Raw genomic sequence first — 27,712 nt, forward strand, 5'->3', positions numbered from 1 at the left:
ATAGCATGTGTGCCTTATGCTCTCAGAGGCCGGGAGAGGTGTCAGGTCTCTAGGGACTGGAGTTACAACTGGTTGTGAGTTGACTGGGTGCTGGGAATCAAACCCAGATCATCTCTCTAGCCCCTAACTGTCCTTCACTACATGTTTTTCAAATGTCAAATTTACACATTATTCTAACATTTTAATTTTAATTTCTTTTAGTTATTATATGTTCTTGAGTGGCAGGAAAAATATTCCCGTAGAAGTGTCATATTCTGCTGTGTCTTTAGCCAGAGTTATATTTGTAATGAAATTGAGGTAAAAATTATTTCTGAGCAAATATGGTTATCATTTCTTTTTATTTACAGCTTGTGGGGGTGAATTAAGAGGAGAAGGAATTATTCGCTCACCTTTTTATCCTAATGCATATCCTGGACAAAGAACCTGTAGATGGACCATCTCCCAATCCCAAAGACAAGTTGTCCTTCTCAACTTCACTGACTTTCAGATTGGAAGTTCTGCTTCCTGTGATACAGATTACATTGAGGTAAGAGTGAAATACCATTGAATTATTACTAAAGGCACCATGTGCACTTATGTGAAAAGGACCATTGTTTGTACAAACCAGTATCTCATAAACATAGATATGAAATTCTGTAGCAGAATGCTACTTGATATAATCCAGTACATATAATCAAGGAATACCTGACAATATACCATGATGAAGCAGTACTGATGCTAGTATGTGTAGATTGTTATTATGTCCTAAAAATCAGTGAAAATTATAGTATAAAGTAGAATAGTATCAATAAATTAAAGGACAAAATATTTACTCAGTAGAATGAACAAAAAGCACTAGATAGAATCTATGTGCTTCTTATAATAAAAATAGTCCAAGAAAGGCAATGTGGAAACAAGAACTTTCTTAATTTTCTGTAAGGCACGAAAAACTGCATAGGTGCTGTGTAATAACAGTGATGCGGGGACGAAACGCTGTGTCCCAGTGACTGGTTGAAAAACAGGTTCAGCACTGTGCTGGAAACTCTCACTAGAGCAAGAAAAAAAAAAAAAAAGAAAAAGAAAAAGAAAAAGAATAAAAATTCACCCTGAATGGAAAGCAGAAAATAAAGCTGCTTCTTCTCACAGCCTTACTGATTGCCAATGGCTTCGTCACCAGGGGTAGCAATTTTTTTTCAAAAATAGATATTTAATGAAAATTAACTTGCACATATCCATTTTTTCCTTAGATTGGTGCCAGTTCTGTCTTGGGATCTCCTGGAAATGAGAAGTTCTGTGGCACAAACATCCCATCATTTATAACATCTGTGTATAATGTTCTCTATGTCACATTTGTGAAAAGTTTTTCTATGGAAAATCGTGGCTTCACAGCTAAATTCAGTGCTGAGAATTTAGGTAGGAGCATGTCCTCCTCCACCCTCCTTTTATGCTGCTATCAGAATAAATGGACAATTAAACTAGGGATGTTTGTCTATGTAAGGCTCTGGGTTCTATTCCTACCTCTGAATATACAAGTTCTTTAAACAAATGAATTATAAAACAACCATTAATCTGTGAAAAATTATAAAGTACACTTAAAAACAAAGACTATACTTTCAATAAATAATAATAATTATCATATATCTAGTAATATAAGAAGCAGATGTTTCTCTTTTTGCACTTTTAATAGATTATGATAAGCACATTTTATTTCTTTTTTGTTTCTGTTTTTTTTTGGTTTTTTGAGACAGAGTCTTTCTGTGTAGCCTTGGCTGTCCTGGACTTGCTTTGTAGACCAGGCTGGCCTCGAACTCACAGCGGTCCGCCTGCCTCTGCCTCCCAAGTGCTGGGATTACAGGGCACATTTTATTTTGTGACCCATGCAGCTTATTTATTAACTGTTGTGGTGGTGGTGATGATGATGATGATGATGATGATGATGATGATATGATGATTTATCATTTAACAGTGTGTGGGGAAGTTCTCACAGCACCAACAGGAAGCATTGAAAGTCCTGGCCATCCAAATATCTACCCAAGTGGTGTAAATTGTACTTGGCATGTAGTAGTCCAGCGTGGCCAACTGATACGTTTGGAGTTTGATTCATTTTCTCTGGAGTTTCATTACAACTGCACAAATGACTACCTGGAAATTTATGACACTGTTGCTCAGATATCTCTTGGGAGGTGAGGATGTTTTGTGTTTTTTTATGCTGAACTTTGAAACGTGGCATATAGATGTTTGTACACAGCACAGATGAACAAAGCCAAAAATGCACTTACATCATTTTATATTAATTTTTCTTGTTTATTTTTATAAATTGGCAACATATTTTGACCATACATACTCTTATATTTTGAATTAAAGTGCATGGAATAAATAGTAAGATTTACCTTGCTGATGAATGCATGGTTTAGCATAGTCACAATTTCACTGGAAATAACACAAAATATCTACCTTGTGTATATTTTTAAACAACATGTCATCAACTATAGTCACCCTGCTATGTAATAGCTATCTGAGTGCTTCTCCTTTCTAACTTGAATTACATTACTCGTCTTTTACCAGCATCTTGATTTCTTTACTCCTGCTCTAATTACCCCTAGGCTCTGGTAAGCATCATTACATTCTTTACTTTTTTAGAATTCATTTTTCAGTGAGATCATGGGCTACTTCTGTTTCTATGCCTGCCATATTTAACTTAATATAACATCCTCCAAGTTTACCTATTTTGTTCTGAATGGCAAAGTTTCATTGCTTATGAAATAGTGTTCTATGGCAGGCATATATATATATATATACCAATACCACATTTTATTTATTCATTCATCTGTTGATGGGCACAGGGTATTTGTATATCTTTGCTATTGTGCATGATGCAGTAATGTGCATGAGAGTGCAGTTCCCTTCAGATATAATCTCAGTAGTAAGACTAATCCTCTGAAGTTGTGAGCAACCCCCCACTTAATTGCCTTCTTTTAAGATTTGCATTGGTCATGGTGTCTCTTCATAGCAGTAGAACAGAGACTAAAACAGTGACAGCCTATCATTATGGTCTTGATCTTGTATTTCCTTGTTAATGAGTAAGTAACAGCCCATTTTCGTAGATTCATAACTCATTTCTGTGCCTTGTTTGGGTTAATGCCTACTCAATGTTGTTTCCCATTGTTTTAATCAGAGTATTTTCTTCCTCTTGTTATTACTAAGTGATTTGTAGTCTTCATGTATCTTGGGTATTAAATGCTTCTCAAGTGTGTTCCCATTTGATGGGCAGAGTCTCCATTCTGCTGGGTGCTTAGCTGTGTAGAGCATCTGTAGATTGCTAGAACCCAGCCTGTATGTCTAGGCTTACCTGTGCTTTCCAGGTCGTAGCTATAGACATCCTTGTCCAGACCAATATCGTGAAGTGTTTTCCCTGTATCCCTCTAGTCTAGTTGCTTCAGTCTCACATTTAACTCTTCAGTTCACTTTGAATTGATTTTTTTAATCTCATTTTTCTGCATATGCATATTTGGGGTTTGCAGCACTTATTACCACATGACTGTGTATAGTTTGTACATTGATTTTTCCACACCTTCTAAATCTCTGTGATACAGTTGTAATTATCTTAATATCTTTATTCATCCAGTGGTTATGTAATTACTTGCTGTTTTAGTTGACTTTTCTCTTTCATCGTGAGTTACACTTTACTGTTTCTTTTTGTACTTGATAATGTTTGATAGGCTATTCAGAATTTATAATTTTATGTTTTGGGTACAAGCCATTATACATTCTTGTAAAAATATTTTGAACTTTGTCCTGGAATGTTGTTAGGCTACTTGAACCCGTTGGTCCTTTGCATTTTCCATTTTAATTCATGTATTTCCTGTTCTTGAAGGGTTTCCTCTCTCGTTTGATATTTAGTGTCTGGAAAGCCTCTTATGTGTTTTTCCTTGGGTTTCAGACTCTTGAGTGCAAAGTTAAATCCAGCTTCTTTTTTTATATTTACGTTGAAAGCAGGGTTCTTCTGATTACTTTAAAAATACTTATGTTTGTTTGTTTATTTATTGTGTACAAATTTATTGCCTGTATGTATGTCTCTGTATCACATACATGGTGCCCACAGAGGCCAGAATCTGATATACTGGAACCAGAATTACAGACCATTAGTAACCTACCTCCATGTAGGTGCTGGAAGTTAAACACACATCCTCTAGAGGAGCAGCTAGTGACAAAAGCCCTGAGCCATCTTTCTAGCTTCTTCTGATTGATTCTTTTAAAAATTCTTCTTATATCTTTTCTTTTTATCCATTAACTTTGTCAGCACCATTCTTTTAAATTACTCTCTAAATTTCCTTCTGTTTTTACTGATACTCGCCCCTCTTTTGCTTCTTGGTCTTCTTTTAAAATTTTCATCTTTTTTTAGTAATATCTGCATATTTTTAACCATGACAAAATATAATCTTGCTGAGCGGCATAAGATTTAATAATCATGTCCTAACTTAGGATCCCTGGCCACATGTGCACATGTACTTATTTAATTTATCTGCCTTCAGTCTTACTAAAATTGTAAATCTCTGTTAACACCAAAGCCCTATTCTCTATGAATTTCTTTAATTTTCCTATTTCTCATATCCAGTTAGCTTATTTTTGGTCCCATACTATTTTTTCTGTTTTGTCCCAAGCATAAATTGGCTTGAGACTTCTATTTTTCTAGGCTGTAAGATGAAAATCTTACACGTGTCTCTCAAGATAAAATGGCATGGCATACAGTGATTTATTGTACTGTGTCTGGGGTATTACTAGAATAGATTTTCTGAGTAGAACTTTCTTGGTAATGCAGGAACAATGACATGGTTTACTAATCATGCTTTTAACTTTCTGTAAGTGAACTGTTTACAGACAGTAGACAGCTTACACGAGGTTAGTATCCAGGCACTGTTCCCAATGCTTATACACAGTGCATTACCTGACCCGGATGTTAAGAACTGTATGGAATAGACAGAGAAAATGATGCAGAGCAATTGAGCCATGTGCCCAGAGTCATGATGCACCTGAGCGACAGGGCTGTCTAGGGCTTGTGCTGGATGAGTTTCCAGTACATTGATTTCCTTTATTATAGTTCTACGAACAAGTTCCTCAGTATGCTAACAGCAGGTTAGTGCCCCTTCCACTTTCTAGTTGCATAAACATTTTATACATGTCAAGGCATTCAGCTGGACACACACATCTTTCAGTTCTGGAATCATGAACAATTGTGTTTATGTTGTTACTAAAATATATTTGGTTTTCAGGTTGATGGGAAATAGATAACAAACCATTGTCATCTTCACATGTCCTATTTTTTTTTTTTTAATATTAGTTCAAATCTACTAAACATTTAAAAACCTGTATATCCCTTCTTTCTTCCTTTGGAACAGATATTGTGGAAAGTCCATCCCGCCTTCTCTTACCAGCAGTTCCCACTCAATAAAGCTGGTGTTTGTGTCGGACTCTGCTCTTGCCCACGAAGGCTTTTCTATCAAGTACAAAGCAATCGATGCATCAGCAGGTAACATTCCTCCATCATGGAAGAGGTCTGATATTTAAACACACAGATACTTACTTGGAATAAAGTTAGGAGACAATGTCCACCTTACTAAAGATAGGGTCATTCTTCTAACTGAGCTGTGTGCCTGTTTAGGGACTCTGGGCCTTCATTTTTATATCACAGTTAGAAACCTATTTGATGGAGAAGAGTAGCATCCAGTGTATATCTGCAGGGGCACACGGTACTTCTATTTAACAAGCACCCACAGCTGGGGGGACTTTTCTGGGCCTGGATATACTCTTTCCCACCGCCTTGTGTCCAGCTGTCTTGGAGGTGTTTATCTTCCAAAGTCTTTGGTCCCATATTAAATGAAGGAAAAGAAAAAAAAAAATTCCCACTCAGAATCTCTAGCCAAGTTTTCATTTATTTCTCCTCTAGGGAGTTTGGTCACTGTACTTTGATCCAGGCAAAAGTAGTTCAACTTTGTGTTCTGGAAGCATGGCTGTAGAAATGTAGAGTGCAAGAGAGCTGTATACGTTTATCCCTGGTGGAACTCACTCTGGCAGATGGCTCATTATCTAGCCCAAGCACACAGGCAGATAAAGCCCAAGGATTTAAAGTATAGTGTGTTATGTTGTGTAATTGACGTTTTCACTGAGCCTTATTCAAGTGGTTAACAGCCAACGACCAAAGTGGATTGCTCAGGAAATTACAGTGTGTGCACAATTTTCCATACTTCTGTAGTTTCATCTCTCTCATATGTTTGGCCCCAAACCACACCAAATATTAGATTTGGAGTAAGTCAGTTGAACTCTGTGGGGTACAATTTTCTCATCTGTGTAATTAAAAGATTAGATTTGATGATCTTTGAAATGTTTTCTGGTTTTAATCTTATATGAACATAATTTTAATTTGCTGCATGAATAAACTAGTTGTTTCTTAAATAACATGTAATTCAGGCAATGCCTCCTGAAAATATTCTGGAGATCTTTGTAATAGTATACAAAGTGAAACATAGTTCTGTAATGGTTGAAGTGATTGTATTAACACTACACTAGCTCGGGAGGGGAAGAGACAGCGACGAGCAGTGAAGAGCCTTTAGCATAACCTAGAGAGGAGGATGATAAAACTAAAATTGAGTGTAATTATTCAGAAGGATAAGATTCAGGTGAAATTCAACAAAGCAATAGGTCCACTAGATGGGGCTGGGGCGGGGGAGACTGATAAACAGATCAGGGTTTGAAGTATGTTCAACCACAGCATATGTCCAGCATGCATGATAGGGTTCAACTCCTCCCAAGCCCTTCTAACACAGAAGGACAAAGGAAAGGGAAGAAATGTGGGGGGAGGGGAGAAGCCAAGAACTAAGAAAGAAGACATTGAAGGAGCAATTGCAAAGACTCCATCCTGCTTCCCTGTGTGTTAGTCATTACTTCAACCCCTGCTTGGTCCAGACAGAGCTGAAGTCACAGACGAGGGAGCACGTCCTTTCTGCCACTTGACTGGTCATTGTGTGTCAGCCTTTTGCTGGATGAACTCATAGGACTGGTTAACACAGTCACATCATTTGAAATAGCAATCAGATGATAGGACCCAGAAAGCATTGTGGGCATCTGGACTGTATCAGTTGCCAAGGCTGACCCTGTCCTATGCCTCAGGGCACAGCTGTCTCTGGAGGCTGGAGTGGAGGTTAAGTAGGTGGTGGTCAGGCAGTTGGCTAATGCTCCCAGGAGCCTGGGGGAAATGAGCCGTGGACTGGAAGGACAGAAGTGATGACTCTCTTTCCAGCCAGCTTATCTTCTGGCTATTTTCTGTAGATTGAAGTCATGCCAGATAAGAGCACCAGAGCACAGTCACTCATGGCCTGTAAGCTATTTTATTGCCCCAACAGAAGTTACTTTTAGAGTGATGGTTTGTATTGCTGATGCAGTAGTTTCTAGCACACAGCCCATGGACGTTTCCCCCTGGATCTGTCCTGCCTTCACTCAGTAGAGCCAAAATTCCCTGATTTGAATCCAGTTGCACTTCCATCTATAGTTCCTGCCATGAGGCTGTGATGTCAGTCCTTAAATATGTGTTTGGGAGGAAAGATTCTGACTTCTTGTTCATGCTCGGAGCCCTCCCTAGGCGTTCTGCTGCAGCTCTTACCCAGATGTGCCTGAGGAGATAAAAACCGAAAGGCACAGCAAAGGAATGGTACTGGGTGAAAGCTCATAAGAGCTCCTTTACACCAATTATAACTTTCAACATTTCCTAGCATGAAGTACAATATATTTGGATATTGAGATACTATGATTGGTGCTTTATCATTTAAGTTATAATCTTGTGCCCTATTAACATGTATTACTTATCCATAGATTTAATATAAAACTAGTAAGAGGGGACTTTGCAAGTGTAAACAAGAACAGAAATGTACTTAAAACTTTATGATTGAATGATATCTATATAACAACTACTCCATGATTTATCAAACTAACTCCTGATTCATCCATGACGATATTCATTAAAAAATATGGAGGTGAAAAAAAAAAAACAGAGTGGAAAGTATACGAGTAATTTTGCAATGTAAAGTTAGGCATCTTTTCATGAAATCTGTCTAAAAAAAAATCTCTGTAGGCATGATTCAGTTTTACTTTTATGATGCATCAAGAAAGTACAAGGTACAGGCCACCTAGGTAGTCTCTGAAAGAGGGAGATGCCAGTGAAGAATGCCTTCCCAAGAATAAACAGCTGGCTTGTTTAAGAGCCAATCTAAACAGCCAGGTTCACTATGTCTGTTGTCAGGCACTACAGGGCTACAGGGAGACTGTGGTGAGTACTTCTTACTGTTTGAAAAGATAATATCTTCACAATTACCCAGAGAAGTGGCTAAGCATGACCCAAAGCACAATAATATGAAAAATATAACTATAAGAAGGTGAATCCACTGGACTTTCCCACCATTTTTATTCCCTCTTATACTCCCATGGTAGTTTTCATCAGTCACCTTGGAACAAGCCCAGAAAGGGAATACATGAAGGTAAGAAGTGACAACTAAGAGCACCCATGGGGGATTTATTTCAGTGAAATGGGCAGAGAACAGTCTGTTTCTATTTTTAAGTTTTAATGTGGTAAGAACAACATTCACACACTGTAATGGTCATTTTAAAAAATCTTCAGAGAGAAGAGATTGTCTTGATATAAACTCAGGCTCAATTAGAAATTCTGATTAAGGCCTATGATAAACTTTTACTCAGCAATTCAAGTGGATCTAATTGAATTTTGTCTTTATAGTTCATTTTTAAAAAACATTATAAAACATAATGATGAACTGTTGCACTCGTGATTGGAGGTCCTATTTACTGTAGATTGAAAATAAGGCCAGAGAGAGGCAGTCTGCTCTTCATGGCAGCTTTATACTAGCTTGGAACACCTTGGGCAGGTTTCAGGCCTCCTTCATTTGTATACCTCAGTTTGAAATTTCTAACATTAAATGCTCAGAGAAGATTTTTTTTTTATAGCAAATCTATTCATCTCTAATAGATCCCAGAGTTTTCTGGACAGCCACCCTAGCAGAATTGGTGGGCTTTGGGCTCAGTGACAGATCTCATTTCAAAAATTAAAGCGGAGAAGTGATCTTTGGCCTCCACATGCACACACATACGTGCACATGAGTGTATGTACACAGAGAGACACAGAATGTATATTATATATGTAAAGGACCATGGCTTTGCCAGGTTGGTCCACACAGGTCTGTAACGGCTGGTCTGCTTGTGTTCATGACTATCTCACAGGTCATCTGTGAGGTCAAAGAAAAGGCGGTGGCTATGACCACTGGCATTAAACTGGAGCAAAATGTTAGATTTCTCTTTTATGAGCGAGGAAATGTGTGATTATATCTTCCCTCATATGTTTGCTTTTAAAATGTCATCTCTAATACACTATAAAGGCCTCTGGTGTTTCTTTGTCAGTTTATCTTCTCTCTAGAGCAGTGGTTCTCAACCTCTGAGTCATGACTCCTTTGGGGTACAATTACCCTTTCACAAGAGTCACCTGATATCATTGGAAAACATATATTTACATTACAATTCATAACAGTAGTAAAAACACAGTTATAAAGTAGCAATGAAAATAATTTTATGGTTGAGAGTCACCACAACACAAAGAACTGTTTTAAAGGGTCTCAGCCTCAGGAAGGTTGGAAACCATTGATCTGGAGACTCTGAGGTCTTATGTAGTCATCCAGAAACTAAGTCTCCTACTTGACTTCAGAAACCATATCTCTTGATTGTCCCTTAATGTGACTGACTATAACATGTTATCATATAACACACAAGACAGGAAGTGATACAGCAGTTGCCACAAATCCACACCTTCCTATAGAATTAATTCCTCTGTGCACAGCACCTATCTGTGTTGTTGTACTTTATTCTCAGGGAACTGATAGTGCCTTAGGGCATGGTGTAAATGTTTTTATGAAAATGCTTAGTCAGGAAAACATGGTTATTTTTTTGATGTAGTTTTTATATTGGTCTACAGAATTCATTTGCATATTTCTGACAGTTTATATATTACCTTTTGTTAGCTATCTATTAATGGAACACCCTTTGTGTGTGTGTGTGTGTGTGTGTGTGTGTGTGTGTGGTGTTTACTGAATCATTCAGGATGCAAGTACGTATGTATCCTGGATCAGATGGTGTACTGAAACTGTCATCTCATAGGGTGTGTGCATAATCTGTTCTTTTGACTACAAAAGTTTTTTTCCCCCTTTTTCTTTTTCATTTCATTTAGTAGGCGGGCATCTGTGACCTATCTAAGAAATGTTTGCTTGTCAAAGTATGAGACCTTCTCTTCTGTGTATCTTCTAGAAGTTTTATAACTTGAGCCCTTTAGGTCTGCAGTTCACCTGAATTTCCCAGTATTGTCTAAATTAAGTTTTCAAGTCCGTTCCTTTAGGAAAGTGATATTTAGCTGTGCAAGGATGTGTCTTGAATTCATGTCCCCCAGCTCTACAGATCCACCCACACTGAATTCCCTTTAAGCCACTGCTGACATCAATTGTCCATGTGTATCATGTGGCTACTTCTGGGACCTATTCTACCTTATGATACCCATTTTTTGCTTCATAGTAAAAAGACAGTCTGTTCCATAGTAATCTAGATTTCTGCTCTATGAACATATGGAGTGGGTAGTTTCTACAATGACATTTCATTTCTAAAACTTTTCTTTTGGTGATCTTAGATCCCATATGTTGCCCTGCACATTTTAGAAACAGCATTTTGGTTTATATTGCTTTATTTTTAATTGACTAATATCTTATTGAATCCATAAATCAATTGCGAGACATCTCAAACTGAGGTGAACATATTTTAACTTGCTGGCTTTTTTGTAGTTTCTCTATTCACTGTCTATTTAAGCACTGTCTTAAGGCTCCTAGTGTTGACTTTTACATTTCCACCAAGATCATTGTGTGCTTCATGCTGTTGTGTGTTGTTTTGTGCATTATATTCCAGTTTTTCACAACATACGCCTTCTAAAGTGATTTTCCACGTATTTATCTTGTGTTATAGAAACGTAAAGCTCAGCTCGTGGTGCCAACACATTTTTATTGGTTGCGTGCTGCACATAGGTCATCACAGCTTGAGTGATTGCTTTGCAGTGTCCTTCCTTCTCCCTTCATTCTTACCGTAGTGAGTAAGACTGCACAGTGTTTAGCAGAAAGGGTGAGGCTGGCCATATTCTCATTTTTTAATTTTGACCCGAAAGTATTTATTTCATCTTCTACACCTTAAGAACATTGATGTCTTTGGGCTTTTCATAGATCACCTTTTTATTTCTGTTTGTTGAGAGTCTTCACCCAGGATGGGTGTTGATTTTTCAAAATGATTTAATCAGATTTTTTTTTAAAGGTTTTTTGAGACAAGGTTTCTCTGTGTAACCATCTGGCTGTTCTGGACTCGCTTTTTTAGACCATGGTGGCCTTGAACTCACAGTGATTGATCCGCCTGCCTCTGCCTCCCAAGTGCTGGGATTAAAGGTGTGCACCGCCACCACCTGGCACTAATCAGAAGATTTTAAAAATCTGGGCGTGGTGGCACACACCTTTAATCCCAGCATTTAGGAGGCAGAGGCAGGCGGATTAATGTGAGTTTGAGGCCAGCCTGGTCTACAAAGTGACTCCAGGACAGTCAAGGCTACACAGAGAAAACCTATTTCGAAGAAAAAAAAAAAAAAAAAACAAAAGCAAAAACAAAAAACAACAACAACAACAATGACAAAACCCAAAAAAAAAAAAAAAATCTAAATATTATGGTGGATTATGTTGATTGATCTTTTCCCGACATCAAACAGTCTGATAGCCCCAGTGTGAGAATCCTTGCTATAATATATTCTTCACAGTCTCAGGAATTGTTGTGCTTAAGTTTCATGACAGGCATTTTATCTGTATTTATGAGACATGTTTATCTGTAGTGTTTTTGCTGCAAGTTTTTCTTGTTGGAGCATAGCAATAATAGTTGGTCTTATACAACTAGCCAGAGATAATCATCTCTTCTTATTTCCTAAATATGGATAGTGTAAGTATTTCCTTAATTGGCTTATCATCAGGGTTTATTTGAATACATTGTTTTAATGACAGATTGGATTTCTTGGATTGATTGAGGCCATAGACCTTTTATTTATTTTCCTTTGTGTTGGCTGTGGCAGTTTGTGACTGTGTGAAAATTTGTCAAATTTATTTGCACTGTTGTTTTATAGTGATTCTTCCTCTTTCACTCTTAAAACAATAATCCATATTCTTTCTTTTTTCTTTGATCACTAGTGCTAAAATCTATCAATTTTAATTTTTAAAGAATGGGTTTGATATCATTCTTCTTCATTTCTGTTCTGTTTTACTTGATTTCAGTTTTCATCAGTGTTATTCCTGTACTGTATCAATTCTTTAATTTACTTCTCTTGAGAGCTAGGTTCTGGTGGGAGGGGCACACAGCTAGTCTTATCTTTGACTGCACAGTGGTGGCCTCTGTCTTCTATTGTGCAAGAATTTCCTCGGATCCAGAGTGCAAGTGCAGCTGAGGGAAGGACACACATGCAGCTGGGGGTGAGGGAGGGGATGCCTCCCTAGCCAGATTCACTGCAGCAGGCTCACAGCAGACGGCTCTTAAGTCCTGTTCACTTTCTTTCTTTCTTCTTCTTCTTTTTCTTTTTTTTTTTTTCTTTTTTTAGTTTATTTGGTGAACATTTCTGATGAATTGTGTCTAGTAAGGTTAGTAACTGGGCATGAAGCGTTTAGGATAAGCCTCTTCCCATTCCGTTATTGTTATCTCTCATCCTCACCTTCTTTTTTCCGTCTCTTTTCCCTTCATTCACTGCCTCCTTGGTTTCTAGAGTAAGCTGAAATATTTGATGAATATTTGTTACTCCTTGGGACACACATAGATAGTGGATCCTATTACATTTTGTATGTGTCTTTGGGTTTCCAATACCAATGGTGACCCCTCCTCCCATCCTGGATGAATATGTGGCAGCAGACGGGGGAACAATAATTATGCATTCTCAGCGTTTATTTCAGTTGTAATAAAGTATGTACAATAGTTCGTTCTCTCCTACAGCCTTCAGCCAGGGCTCCTGTCTACTCCAAGGGCCTAGGCTTAGGTCACTACGGAATGGAATTTGAAGTTGGAGGAACAGTACAGTTAAGCTAGACTTTCTCTGTCAGATGTCTCAGATTGTAAGGGCATCAGGGAGTGATGGACTGGTTATTGAAGAGATTGAACAGGCGATGTTCAAACAACTAGGAACAGTTGGTGTTTAATTAGGATGCAGCATTCCAGGTGGGGAATAGTTAAGCTTACTCCTCATAATTACATGTTTCTTCAGCCTATTCTGTTTTGAAATACAGTGCAGAGATTATTGTCACAGTGATTGATCCGCCTGCATCATCTCATTCTCTTAAAACAATACGCAAAGTCAGGAACCATCTCAGTCATAGGCCTGAGGGAACTGACATCAGGAGATGGAGTGGCTGGCATACGTTCGCATAGCATGTTTGTGCTTGAGACAGGCTTTGATGGAAGGTCCCTTCAACTGTAGGTGTGAGTCACCACACCTAGCTCTGGCCTCCCACTCTCCCTTGTGGCTGAGAGTCCTACCTGCTAACTCTTCATGAATGTGTACATTTATAAAGGGAAGTTATAAAGAGAAGTGCAGAACTGAATTATTTCTAAGTCCCCTGGTGTTTGTGTGCTTTGACCTAATTTTGGTGTCTCCAGTAATTCATATGAATTAGAAAAATTGTAACACTTCTAGGACCCAAACTCTTATTCCATCACAATATGTGTGACTATGTCTGCCACATTAAGAGTTAGTATTTGGTTACATCTAAAGTTTTGAAAATATTGTTTCAAGATAAAAGCAGTCATTTAACCTTAAAAAAATACTATGGAAATTCAAGTACAGGGGCAAAAATTAACACATCACCTATTATTGGACACATGCAAATGTATAATGTCTGCCATTTTTTTATCTCTTCTTCTTTTCACAGTGTGCTTAGAAGACTATACAGATAATTTTGGGAGGCTCACATCCCCTAACTTCCCCAATAATTACCCCCATAACTGGGACTGCATCTACAGGATCACGGTGGGGCTCAACCAGCAGATTGCATTGCATTTCACAGACTTCACCTTGGAGGACTACTTTGGGCCAAAGTGTGTAGATTTTGTGGAAATCAGGTGTGTGCTTTTACTTCATTATAAAATTTATTTTCATTAATAATCTTCTCAGAAAAGATTAAAGGAAACATGGAAAGTTTTGTAAAAATTACCTTAATATGTTCTTTATTATAAAATATAAAATTTGTCATTTTAAACATGACATAGAAGAAAAAGAGAAATTGCATAAGATTTGCTGGTTCTTTAAGACTTTGCTTTCTTGGTTTAAATTACATTTGTATGCATGTATGGCTGTGTGAATGACTGTGCAGTGCCTGTGGAGGCCAAAAGAGACTGCGGGTCCCTCTGGAGTTACAGGTGGTTGTCCCGTGGTGAATTCTGGGAATTGAACCGTGGTCCTTTTTAAGAGCAGTAAGTAACCTTAACTGCTGAACCATCTTTCCAGCCCCTGGTAATTATTTCACCGCACCTGGCTGAAAGGGTGTCTTTAAAGCAGTGTTCAGAAGATGATGGTTGAGGCAATGAGCTGCTTGTGTGTGTCCTAACGCTTTAACCATGTTGTGTGTTTATTGAATGTGTAGTCAAAGTGTAACCTAGTCCATTTCCACGTCTGTACCCATCACAGAGATGGAGGCTACGAAACTTCACCACTCCTCGGACAATACTGTGGCTCAGTTTTACCTCCCATAATCATCTCTCACAGCAACAAGCTATGGCTAAGGTTTAAGAGTGACACCGCGATCACAGCGAAGGGTTTCTCGGTTTACTGGGATGGATCAGCAACAGGTAGATAGCAAAGACCTGGCTTTTTACTGGCGAAGCCAAGCTTATTGGTTTCTTCCTTGGTCATGCTGTGCCACCACTTTTTAGTTGCTCTAGTTATCTTTCCTCATTCTTTATAATAAGCCCCAACATCAGGGATATCTTTGGTATCTTTAGACTAAGAGAGGCATGCATTTTGAAGGAAGAGGAAAGTTCGAGCTCCCCAGGAAATGCCATCAAGTCATTCATCTTGATTAGAAAAAAGGAAAGCACATCAATATGAAGCAGAACTTTAGATGATTTCCTGCTTTATAGCACTTTAAGGCTGCAAACAGTGGGGGTGGGGGTTTGAACCCTTATAATCCCAGCCCCAGGAGACAGAGGCAAGCCTGGGCTGCATAGTGACTTTCTTTCCCTGAGAGCCAAAGGCTTTAGGTAAGCAGCTAGCTGAAAGGTAGAGCTCTTGCTTGTGAGGCCCCTGGCTCCACCCTCCTCCCCACCCCCCCTCCCACCTCCCATCCCCTCACCCGCCCCCACTCCTCCCTCCACCCCATCCCCCTGTCCTGGGGAAGTGGCATCCAATGAAGAGTAGAGCAGCAGCAGGCTGACTTAGCCAAGGTTTATCTTGCAGAAAGAGGAGGCCATGCTCACGCTTCATGCATTGTTTCTCCCCTCTAGGCTGTGGAGGCAACCTCACCACCCCCTCAGGAGTGTTCACATCCCCCAACTACCCGATGCCCTACTACCATAGCTCTGAATGCTACTGGCGGCTGCAAGCCAGCCAAGGCAGCCCGTTCCAGCTGGAATTCCAAGACTTCCACCTGGAGCATCACCCCAGCTGTGCTCTCGATTACTTGGCCGTATGTACAATGAGTCTCTATGGTGTCTGTTGCTCCTCTCTTATTCAGTATAAAAAATACATTTACTTTTCTTAAGATGCAAAAATCAGTAATATGTAAGAGGAGCACTCATAAAAGATTTAAGCAAAGTAAAATTTTAAGGAAATATGGTGAAAATGACAATCTTCTAAGTATAATATGTACTGAATGGCTGGATACATGAAATACCTAAGGTACTCTACTATAAGCTATAAAATATAGTTAAACTATCCTGACTAGTTATGGACTTTATCTTAACCATAACCTATATGATTTTAGATATGATTTGAAAACTCACAATTCACTAAACTATTGAGGTGAATTAGCGGAGATCTTGCACTTGCCTAGCAATGGTTGTTTATTATCCCTGCAACTCACCGTGCTCCTCTAGAATCCTATAAACACAATGGGCTGAGGTTTCACAAATTATATGCACTTTGGAGTAAAAAAGCAACACCTATCAGTTATGCTCTCAAATTTTGTATCAAACTGTTATTTTTCTTTCTTTTTTTTTTTAAAGATTTATTTATTTTATTTATTGCATATGAGTGCTTTATCTGAAGAAGAGGGCATCAGATTACATTATAGGTGGTTGTGAGCCACCATGTGGTTGCTGGGAATTGAACTCAGGGCCTCTGGAAGAGCAGGTGGCGCTCTTAACCACTGAGCCATCTTTCCAGCCCCAAACTTTTATTTTTCATATTCAGACTTCAATTACATCGTTACCGTCATACACTTCAGTTTATACCCCAAGTTTAGAGACACCTTGATATGATTTAGGACTAGTCATTTTTAAAGTATATGTGTATTTTTTCCTCATTTCTTTACTAAAGAGTCCTTTATGTTCCTAGTCTTGACTGTCTGATGTGCAAAATGTCTTATTAAAGGTGTATGACGGCCCAAGTACCAGCTCCCATCTGGTAAATAAACTCTGTGGGGATACCGTACCAGCTCCCATTCGTTCCAGTGCAGACAGCATGCTGTTAAAACTGAGGACAGATGAAGGTCAGCAAGGACGTGGCTTTGAGATCACCTACAGGCAGAGTAAGTACAAATTCCAGCAGCAGAGAGCCCCAGCACACTCAGTGAAACATCCCTGGTTACATTAGCCAGAGGCCTGAGCCATTGAAATTAGTCCTGGATTCTTTTTTTTCGGGGGCGGGGGGGTTCAAGACAGGGTTTCTCTGTGTAGCCTTGGACATCCTGGACTCACTTTGTAGACCAGGCTGGCCTCGAACTCACAGCGATTCGCCTGCCTCTGCTTCCTGAGTGCTGGGATTAAAGGGGTGTGCCACCACGCCCGGCTAGTCCTGGATTCTTATGTGAAAACACTTTGACTGAAAGGAAAGGTCCTTCCACATGACAGCCAACCTTGTATTACCGAAGCATCTGGTAAACCCGGAAACTCAGTGAAAGTTTTACTATGCAGAGACAGCTATAGTTCAGCTCGGGATCATGTAGCACTCTGGTGACACATAGTTTTCAGTCGTGCCACACATTGCAAGCCTTTGATGAGGCAATAGTCCAGTGGACAAAGTTACCTCTCAGCCTAGGTTCTGTCCTCTGCCTTAGCTTTACTAACTAGAGAGGCATGCATGGAGAAGAGATGTTCTTTTACTGTGGTACATATCTTCCTGTTCTCTTTCTAGTCCACCTCCTGCTCCTGGCATATGGAGTTCTTCAGAAATTCATCATTATTGTATATGCAGACAACTTCATAAGTCTCCATGAGGAGTATATGTGTTTGATTGAGTGTCATTCCTTTAATTATGTTATTGTTTTGCCTGTCCTTCTCTTGTCAGGGTCAGGCTACTAAAGCCATTCTTCTTTGATTTTTTTTTTTTAACCCCTCTAATAGTTTTTAATATGCAGGAAATCAGTCCTTACAGGGAGAACCAGAGGCGGGGTGTGTGGACCCCTTGGCAGAGTGTTTTGTGTCTAGCATAACATTCTAAGTTACACCTCTGGTATTTCACACTGTGCTACAGGAGTTCCCCCACCCAAAAGCCAAACTAAACCAAACCAAAAGCAAAACCAATCAACCAACCAACCAACAAAACCCAGAACCTTGCCATTTTAAATTGGAAATATTTTTAATTTATTTATTTACTTATTCTTTTTATACCCAAATAGTAGCCCCTTCCCTCCTCTCCTCCCTGGCCTCCCCACTCCCCTGTTCCTCAGAGAAGGACAGCCCCCCACCCCACCCCACAACCTATCCCAGCTCGTTAAGTGAAATCCTCTTCCCTGTACAAACCCACTTGGGGGAAGATATCAAAAAGCAGGCAACAGAGTCCATGTCAAAGACAGCCCCTGTTCCCCTTAATAGTTGACCCACCCACATGAAGCCTGAGTTGCCCATTGGCTACATCTGTGTAGGGGACCTAGGTCGAGTCTATGCATGTTCCTTGATTGGTGCTGCAGTCTCAGCAAGCCTCTCTGGGCACTGGTTAGTTTGCTCTGTTGGACTTCTTGAGAGCCCCTGTCATCTCCAAATCCTTTTATCCTTACCCCCACTTTGCCACAAGACTCCCTATGTTTCGCCGAATGTTTGGCTGTGAGTCTCAGCATCTGTTTAGATCCACTGCTAGATAGAGCCTCTCAGGAGACAGATATGATTGGCTCCCTTCTACAAGCATAGCAGAGTATCATTAATAGTGTCAGGGGTTGGCTCTCTCCCTTGGGGTGGCTCTCAGGTTGAACCAGGCATTGGTTAGACAGTCCCTCAATATCTGTTCCATCTTTATCGCTGTATATCTTGTAGGCAGAGGAAATTTTGGGTTGACGTTCTTGTGGGTGGGTTGGTGTTCCCCTCCCTCTATTAGAAGTCTTGTCTAGTTAGAGGGTGTCTTCAGTCTCCATGACCCCTGCACTAGGGGTCTCAGCTAGAGTCACTCCCATATCTTCCCAGAAGCCTACCCTGTCTTAGGTCTCCAGCTTGTCACAGAGATGCTCTGCCTACAATTTCTCTTCTCTCTGCAGGGCCTCTGTCCTCCCGCCCCCACTCTCCCCAGGCCTGATCTCCACACTCATTTCTCTCTGTGCTCCATCTTCCACCTTGTTCTCTCTGTCTTAAACGAGAACTTACAGGCGATGTGACTTGTGAGATGTGAGACCAGCTATGTGGGTTTGGAATACAGGCACCTGTGTTGTTTTGACCTGGTCACTGGTCCTGTGTTACCTGTTGCCTGTGGACATACTCTCCAACACATATGTAAAGCAAAAACTATTATATAGAAATCCTCTGTTAAGTTGGATGTGGTGGTGCACGCCTGTAATCCCAGCACTTATGGAGGCAGAGACAGGCAGAACTCTGTGAGTTCGAGGCCAGCCAAGGCTACACAGAGAAACCCTGTTTTGAACCTCCTCCCCCCATAAAGAATAGAAATCCTCTGTTAAATGTGGCCTAAAGATTTTCAGGAGAATGCCTTGTTATTGTGCCTGCTTCAGCAAAGGAAGAGAATTTGAAGGGCTACATGGTACATCCCCAAGTCTCTGAGTGGTGCAAGGACATTTAGTGTTGAGTGGAAAATGATCTAGGAGCCACATTACAGTAGCAACTATTTCTTTTTTTTTTTTTTATTAATTTATTCTTGTTACATCTCAATGTTTATCCCATCCCTTGTATCCTCCCATTTCTCCCCCCCCCATTTTCCCATTATTCCCCTCCCCTATGACTGTTCCTGAGGGGGATTACCTCCCCCTGTATATTCTCATAGGGTATCAAGTCTCTTCTTGGCTACCTGCTGTCCTTCCTCTGAGTGCCACCAGGTCTCCCCCTCCAGGGGACATGGTCAAATGTGAGGCACCATAGTACGTGAGAAAGTCATATCACACTCTCCACTCAACTGTGGAGAATATTCTGACCATTGGCTAGATCTGGGAAGGGGTTTAAAGTTTACCTCCTGTATTGTCCTTGGCTGGTGCCTTAGTTTGAGCGGGACCCCTGGGCCCAAATCTGCCTATCATATTGTTCTACTTGTAGATTTCTAGGACCCTCTGTATCCTTTTATTTTGCTATTCTCCCATGCGTCTCTCATTTAGAGTCCCAATAGGATGCCCTCCCCTCTGTCCCAGTTTCCTGGTAAGTGAAGGCTTTGGTGGGACATGCCCCTTGGGCTACTATGCAGATATAAGTGAGTATATACCATTTGAGTCTTTCTGCTTCTGGGTTAACTCACTCATTATGATTATCTCTAGCTCAATCCATTTATCCACAGATTTCGGGAATTCCTTGTTTTTAATAGCTGAGTAGTATTCCATGGTGTATATGTACCACAGTTTCTTTATCCACTCTTCTACTAGTAGCAACTATTTCAAAACAGTATTTATTTTCTCATTTTTTTATTGCACATCATAAATAAAGAAAAAATAACTTTAAAAGTATACACAATGAGAAGAGTAGTGCATGTACTTTGTTCAGGTCATTTCCATTGCCTGAACTTGATGTTTAATCCCAGGATTAGACATAGCTAGTGACACTTGTGTGGTTTGCTGAAAACTTGTCTTTAGAAAATGCTACCCATGATATTTCAAAAATTGTTCAAAACCAAAGAACTTTATTTCTCCTTTTCTATCTTGTGCTCTCTCTGTTCACTCAGAGCTTCATGGTGAGTAACTTGAGGAATAACGGAGCCTTTGAGAGGACTCATGCAGATATCTGCATGTTCTAACTGTTACTCATGTGACGTGCACAAAGGACTTATGCACCAAACTGTTCCATTCTCGATCAGAGGGTTCATTTCTCCCAAATGTTAAAGCTAGAAAGTAGAAGCATAGAATGCTCACTGTACATCTTCAAGTCCAGCAGAGAGATTGTACTAAAGCCAAATTATTTGTCCACCAAGATAGAGGAATCAGACATCTATTTTAATAGCTGTTAATGGCTGTTCCATTTTCATGGCACTTTCATGCTTAACTTCACATTTTCTTCACATTATTCTAAATGGAGACTCTTTCAGCATAAAATTATATACTGCATGTACATACATATTTATTAAGCTCTAGAGAAAAGTGGGAAAATCTAGATCTCCCAGAATCATGATGACATGTGTAGGCATTCTTCTTAACACTTATGGCTGCTCTTTTCTCCCTCAGCATGTGACAATGTAGTAATAGTCAATAGAAGCTCTGGCATCTTGGAGAGCATAAATTTTCCAAAGCCCTATGACACTAACCAGCGTTGTAACTGGACCATCCAAGCAACGAGAGGCAACACTGTGAACTACACGTTTCTGGAATTTGATGTGGAAGATTACAGGAACTGCTCCACAGATTATTTAGAGGTAAGTGTTCTGAAGTTCAATAAGTAATTCCATGTTCATACCAAGTTAAAAAATACTATGCTAGAAGCCCTCGTACTCTTCTGGGTCAAACCCTTTGCCCTGTGCTATATGTCTGTTATATATCAACGACCAATCTGATATAAATGGGAGTGCTTCATGTCTCTTATTGCACCATTTTAACTTTAACTTAAAATTATTATCTTGTTAGATGTTATCTTATATAGAGAAACATAAATTCTCTATATAAGAGAGTTAGTTGTTTTATGTCTCTCTATATAAGAGAAAATATTTGAATATGCTTAATAGCTAACTTTCATGATATTAAGTATTATTTTCTTATTTTAAAATTCAAGTTCACTTAAGTCACTTTTTCTTTTGCAAAATAGACACTTTATTTGTTATAAACATAACCATCTGTAACACTTATTCAAGTTTCTTTATGCAATCCTATGTAATAAATGTTGCTTTAGTATTAAGTTAAAATGAAGCAATACAGAATATGAGGTAATATAGAATATGAGATAATCTTTTATTTTTGACATGGAAATTTTATTTAAGAAAGTTGTTCTGATGACTGGTATATGCAATTTTGAGGATTATAGATTTTAAAAATTAAAAGATATTTATTTCAATATTAATATTCACTCAGATGTTTAGTTTAGATCTTGGTTTATACTCTCATGCATCTATTTAATTTAAACAATTGGCGTATATGTGGCATTCATTTTCTATAGTTAATGACATCATTCTGGGTCAGCTGACATATTACTTTTATTTACCTCTGTGCTGTTAACATGATACTGCTGTGTTTATATCTGAGGCTTTCACTGGAAATCTTTTCTGAGGTGTAGAGGACCCATTCCCACTACATAGATCATTTCTTACAGATTTTCAACCAACTATATAACAATGACTGAATGCATTTTTAAAGAATATTACAATGTGGTTAATGACAGAGTGCTTGCCTGAAATCTGCAGTGTTCCTGGTTCAATGCCTGTTGCAAAACAACAGGAAAAAAACCCAAACAAACAAACAAAAAAATAAAAGCGTGATTTGTGATGTTTCGAAGTCTCCCTTGCAAAGACTTAACAGAGTCAGTGCTTGTAAGCTGAAGCCATCTCCCCAGAGGAAACAATGTTTTACATGCTTTCCTTAACTCCTGTTCACCAATTTTACTAAAAGACTAATGTGACTATGCTGTTGTCTGAGATCACCATGCCTTTTCTAAGCACTGCATTAGCTGCTGCCACAGTAAGACAGACTGTCTCGTCTTTGAGAGACATTTTGCCTGAAGTCAATAATATAAGAAGAGAATTTTGTCTGGCAGGAAGCTCTTTTGGATTAACCACAGCAACAACAGCAAAAGCCATCAGCTTGGGTGGTTCATCTCTGGGACCTCAGCACGTGGGAGGCTGGGGCAGGAGTCTTGTCAGCCTGAGGCCAAGCTGGGAAATAATAATAAGATCCTATCTCAGCAAACAGGACACCCCATCATTTTATATGTAGAAGCAACAACATGGAGAAACAGTGTTCACACATTAGAAAACTATATCTACTACCTAAGAAAATAACTTGCGCTGCACCACACAGCCAGTTTACAAGCATGAAGTAGGAATGGCATTTGATGTTGTTCAGCTTTCAGGTTTTGTAGGTAAGGTTAGCCTCAAACTTGATATGTAGCCGAGGTTGGCCTCGAGAGCCTGTTTCTACTGCCTCTACCTTCCGAATGTTGGGATTATAGGTGTGCCTCACCCTAGCTGGCTTGTTGACAGTTTTAAGGTCCTCTCCCCCTCAGGAGCTGCCTTGTTCTGTTTACAAAACTGAATTATGCTTTCTTCACATATGATATGAGTTTGCTCAAGGCTTAAAGAGCACATTTTACCAGCTGGGACTCTCATCCCTTCCCCGGCTCATGACTTCCTGATGCAGGTGTCTGCTATTAACTTTGACCAAGTCCTTACTTTGCAGTGAGGTTTTGCACAAGTTTGAAAAACTGAGGGTAAATTGTCACAGCCATATGCTAGCTATAGCCTAATGATAGCTATTAATGAAGGAGAAGGAATTGAATTCCACACTAATCGTTTTGTAAATTCCTATACATTCACTGAGGACAGTCCTATAACTCTGAGCACAAACCACACCATGCAACAGCTGTCAAATGTTTGGGTGTGTAACAAACAGCATGCTAAGTGGGCACCATGGTTGTGATCTGAGACAGCACAGTGCAGAGAGCTAATGAGAAGAGGAAGTGATCAGACTGGTCTTTACTTGGGAGAAAGAGTGTCCAGGAAATGAGATGAACCGTTTCCAGAGACCACACCCCGCTTCTTTGGACTTGCCTGAGGGTGCAGTGGTGACAAAAAGTCTCTTCAGGTAATTTTCAGAGGTGTTTGAGAACTCAAATAAGAACAGTTGTTCCAACAGCTACAAAACAGCTCATTAGAGGCCCCTGGTAATGGCGTGCCTGTCATGTCCCAGGCATGCCACTTGCCTTGTGCAACACTGATGGTGAAAGCGCAGAAACACAGACTGAGAACCAGAAGTTCAGAAAAGCCTTCCAAAGAATCAGACTTTTGCCAGAGGGAAGGGATTTTTTTTCCATTGCTACAAGCCAAGGGGCAAGACCAGAGCATAGCTGCAGAGGCTGGTCGATGATGGGAAATTTAAAAATACAACCATTTAAGGAGAAAATAGCTGCACAGACTCTAGCCTCCATTATTTTAATAACTTCCAGTTAATATTTTTTGTTTGTTTTTTTTTCTTCAAGTAACTTTGCCAATTCACCAATGAGTGACAATTACTGGCACCAGAAATTAGTTATTTTGAAGTAATAAAACTGAAACTATAAAAGACTGGGTTAAGTCCAGCCCATACCTCACTGGAAAATGAGCCTACCCTTTATTGTTTTATTTTCTGTCCAAAACAAAAGCCATCAGGCTTAGAAATAGGGTCACAGTGAGAGTGCAGGAGGCTTGTTTGTGGAAGCTGGACATCGCCTATACAGTGGTGTGAAGTCATTCTCAAGGATTCATGTTTTCTAACATGATTTCACCTTCTCATCTTCATTTTTGTCCTGAGTCTCCATTTAGAAAACATTTTTATATCCTCAGGCAACTACTAGAAACGTCTTCTAAATGGATAAAAAAAAAGTCACACAGGATGGCACCTGTTTCCAATACTCTCATACACTGGTCTTAGTTTAAATGGATCTGTTGTTGAATATTTGGGGGATATTGCTATTTAAACATCTGGGTTGTAATAATAGCTACTATTTACCAAGCATATATTATAGCTAGGCAACACAGGAAACATTGTCTTCACTTTACAGGTAAGAAAACATTTTTAGATATGGGTTTCCCATCGCTAAAAATAATAGTACTAAAAGGCAGGCAGGCTGAGCATTAGGCACTGTGCCTTGGCCAGTGCCATTGGCCGTGACACTTCTTCATATACCATAGATGCTCTATGATAGCTTTCTGCTACCTTTGCAGAAATCATGAGTGAATGCTCTTGAGTCCCTCCCATCTATGGTTCTGACTTGGTTGTCAAGAGAAATTGATACTGTTGTACCATGTCTTCTTCACAGTTTCTATAATCACAGTTTCTTTGTATTTGCTAAAAATTACTTCCATTGTATAATTTAGAGTTTTGGCTGAAATTCATGTCAATCTTTCTCATTTATGAAATATCAGAACAGTGTTTTCTGTATTTTGCCAGCTAAAAGACATTGCTTATAGGACTTGGGAGGTTCTCCTAACATTCGTTTTTCTGCTTTATAGTCCCTGCAGGTGCATCCCATATGCGGTAATCCAGGTGAAAGGCTTATTAGTATTTGCTATGGGATTGCTGCTATCAGAGGCATAGACCAGGCAGGAGAGGCCAAGAGTCCAGGAAAGGCCCAGAAGTGGACTGTCTGCCCTTTCTCCTTTTGTGAAGCTCTGTTGCTTCTCCATGGCTGCTCCCATCAGCCTTTTCTCCAGAAGCTCCTTGTCATTGCGGAGTCAGCATGGCCTCTGAAGCCATGGCTGCATAGGGCACCACCCTCAAGCACTTATTATCAGTGGCTCAGCATTTAACATGCAGCAGCACAGGTGTGGCTCTAGCTTGCTTATGCACCAGCAGCTCTAGAGGTGGTACGACCAGCCCTCCTGACATATGATGTCTGTAAGCAATGGCAAAAACTCTGAGCAGGGACGTGACTCTGCTGTCATCCTTAAATATTTCACAACAACCAGCAATTCGCCGAGAGTGCATCCTTTCTGTAATGAGTAATGGCTGCAGGACAGAGTTCCTGTACTGCTGGAAAGAGTCATTTCAAGTAGCTGACCTATCTCCTGACTTGAAATTCTATGTCTCTTCCCCAGTCTCAGGATCAAACTAACTCTCATTTGCCTTTTCTGTGCCAAGTTCTTCTTTATCTGAAGGCATCTCCCACCAACTTGTCTTCATAGTTTAATCATAGCTTTAAGAACTAGAAACCTTTTCCTAGCTACATTAACACCAAAGTGTAGCCGATTTGGGCATATACTCATATGATATGCGGAAAGCTCCATAGGGCGCTTTCTTCAGAGGCTTCCCCGTTTGTCACCCTCCCACTCCTATGTCATTTCTGATCTGCAGGTGTAATTTAATTTTCAATAATTTGTCTCTTACTTGGAACTTTCTTTTCCCTTTCTATTCCTCTTCTTTGAAATATTCTTAAGAGTCTTTCTTGACCAATGTAGAGATGGATAGTCTATCTCACTTTGAAATCTGAGCCACCCAAGTCTTAGATTCATCGCAGTCCTTACGGTCAACTTATCACTTGGCCCCATCATTTTGTCTTCGACAACAACCACACCTTTCCAGCATAGTGCCTCCACAGTTTCACTTTTCACTTCTGACAAAGAAGCATGTAAATGATTCAACAAATTCTATGCTTTTGTGAAAACAAGGTGTCCATGTAGTTGATTGGTTTTCCAATGACCACTTCTGCAGATTATTTGAGTGCACTCATCTGGTGTTGACATGTTTCCTGTGTAAAGACTGCAGTCTAGGAATTGGAGAGGTGGCTTGGTAATTAAGAGTACTTGCTGTACAAACATGAGGGCCAGAGTTCAGATCCTACAGCATACTGGGAACCTCATCAGAGGAAGAGATGGAAGCCTTGCTAGAGTAGATTTCTGGGTTTTGCTGGCTTCCAGCCTAGACAAAAATATATATTTGAGCATCAGGTTTAGGGAGAGATAGATATCTATATATGTGTCTGTTTTAAAAAATAAAAAGAAAGAAAGAAAGCAGAGAATGATAAAGGATGCCTGAATCTCTCTCATGGCCACCACACATGTACACACATAGATAGATAGATAGATAGATAGATAGATAGATAGATAGATAGATAGATACATAGATAGATAGATAGATGATAGAACTTTCAAAAGTTGCTGTCTCTACTGATTTAAAAATATAATATTGTAAACTGGGTATTAAATCCAGCTTCAGTTCAAAACCAACTAGGAATCCTATTGGAGAAGCATTTTCCTGACCCTATCTCAGACTTCACCAGAACCCAAGAGGATTCTAGCAGAGCAAGGCCCCACAAACCTTTGGCAAGCAGAAGAGATAACTATCTGTAGCCTACTTCTGTCATGACTGATGGTAATATCTTCATTTCAAAGCTCTATTGGGAAGTTACAAGTGTTCTGATAGGTACCTTAGTATCTACCTTTGTGTACAATTAAGCATTTCTCTTTAAAGTGAATCTTACTTTCCCATAGTAAGTAATAGTACACGGGTACTATTTTCCCAGAATTCCTTGCAATGTTGTTATTATTATAGCTACCACATCAGGCAAGCAATGTTAGATTGATGATACAATGCTTGTATTCCAACCCTGAATTTTAACATCCATCCTTTTTGTTTCTTGGCATTTTTGCTACTCTAGTCTTTGTCTTATGGTCTCCATTGCTTCAATGAAACACCATGACCAAAGCAACCTGGAAATGAAAGGGTTTGTTTGGCTTACACTTTCAAATTTCTGTTCATTACTGAAGGAAGTCAGTACAGGAACGCAAACAGGACAGGAACCTGGAGGCAGGCACTGATTCAGAGGCCATGAAGAGGTGCCATTTACTGGCTTGCGCCTCATGGCTTCCTCAGCCTGGTTCCTTAAAGAACCCAGGCCCTCCAGCCCAGAGGTGGCTCCACCCACAATGGGATGGACCCTCCGCCATCAATCACTAATTAAGAAAATTCCCTACAGCTGGATCTTATGGAGGCATTTTCTTATTTGAGGTTTTCTCCTTTCAGATAACTCTAGCTTGTGTCAAGTTGATATAGAACCAGGCATCACAGCCTTCTATCCCTCCTTTGCTTTCTTCCTCTTTCTTTCCCTTTTCAAATTAAGGAACTTTCAAATTCTTCCTGATTATATCAGTGCCTTCTGTCAAATGCATTTCCCTTTAGTGTGTAAAATCTATTTCATCTCTTGCCAAATCCTAACTGATGTCATTCTGCTCACCAGATGTTTATGTCACTATATATTTCACTCTCATGTCCTCTTTTTAATTGCAAAACAAGCACTATATTACATAAACTTTCAATCGCAAAATAATGCATTAAGTAATAATATAAATGTATATGTTAAAAAAGAAACATAATAAAAATATTTA

General features: G+C 39.5%; 1 protein-coding gene across 1 annotated transcript in view; it reads left to right on the plus strand.

The window, feature by feature from the left end:
- Cubn (cubilin) overlaps nucleotides 1–27,712 on the plus strand; it is a 212,550-nt gene that overhangs the window by 44,245 nt on the left and 140,593 nt on the right. The window contains exons 19-27 of the mRNA XM_051151301.1: nucleotides 348–526; nucleotides 1,227–1,392; nucleotides 1,946–2,162; nucleotides 5,376–5,506; nucleotides 14,007–14,196; nucleotides 14,762–14,922; nucleotides 15,577–15,758; nucleotides 16,664–16,820; nucleotides 20,874–21,061. Of these exons, the coding sequence (XP_051007258.1) occupies nucleotides 348–526; nucleotides 1,227–1,392; nucleotides 1,946–2,162; nucleotides 5,376–5,506; nucleotides 14,007–14,196; nucleotides 14,762–14,922; nucleotides 15,577–15,758; nucleotides 16,664–16,820; nucleotides 20,874–21,061 (1,571 nt within the window). The remainder of the gene's footprint in view (nucleotides 1–347; nucleotides 527–1,226; nucleotides 1,393–1,945; nucleotides 2,163–5,375; nucleotides 5,507–14,006; nucleotides 14,197–14,761; nucleotides 14,923–15,576; nucleotides 15,759–16,663; nucleotides 16,821–20,873; nucleotides 21,062–27,712) is intronic.

This window comes from Acomys russatus, chromosome 9 (assembly GCF_903995435.1).
Source record: "Acomys russatus chromosome 9, mAcoRus1.1, whole genome shotgun sequence".
In the NCBI taxonomy this organism is placed as follows: domain Eukaryota; kingdom Metazoa; phylum Chordata; class Mammalia; order Rodentia; family Muridae; genus Acomys; species Acomys russatus.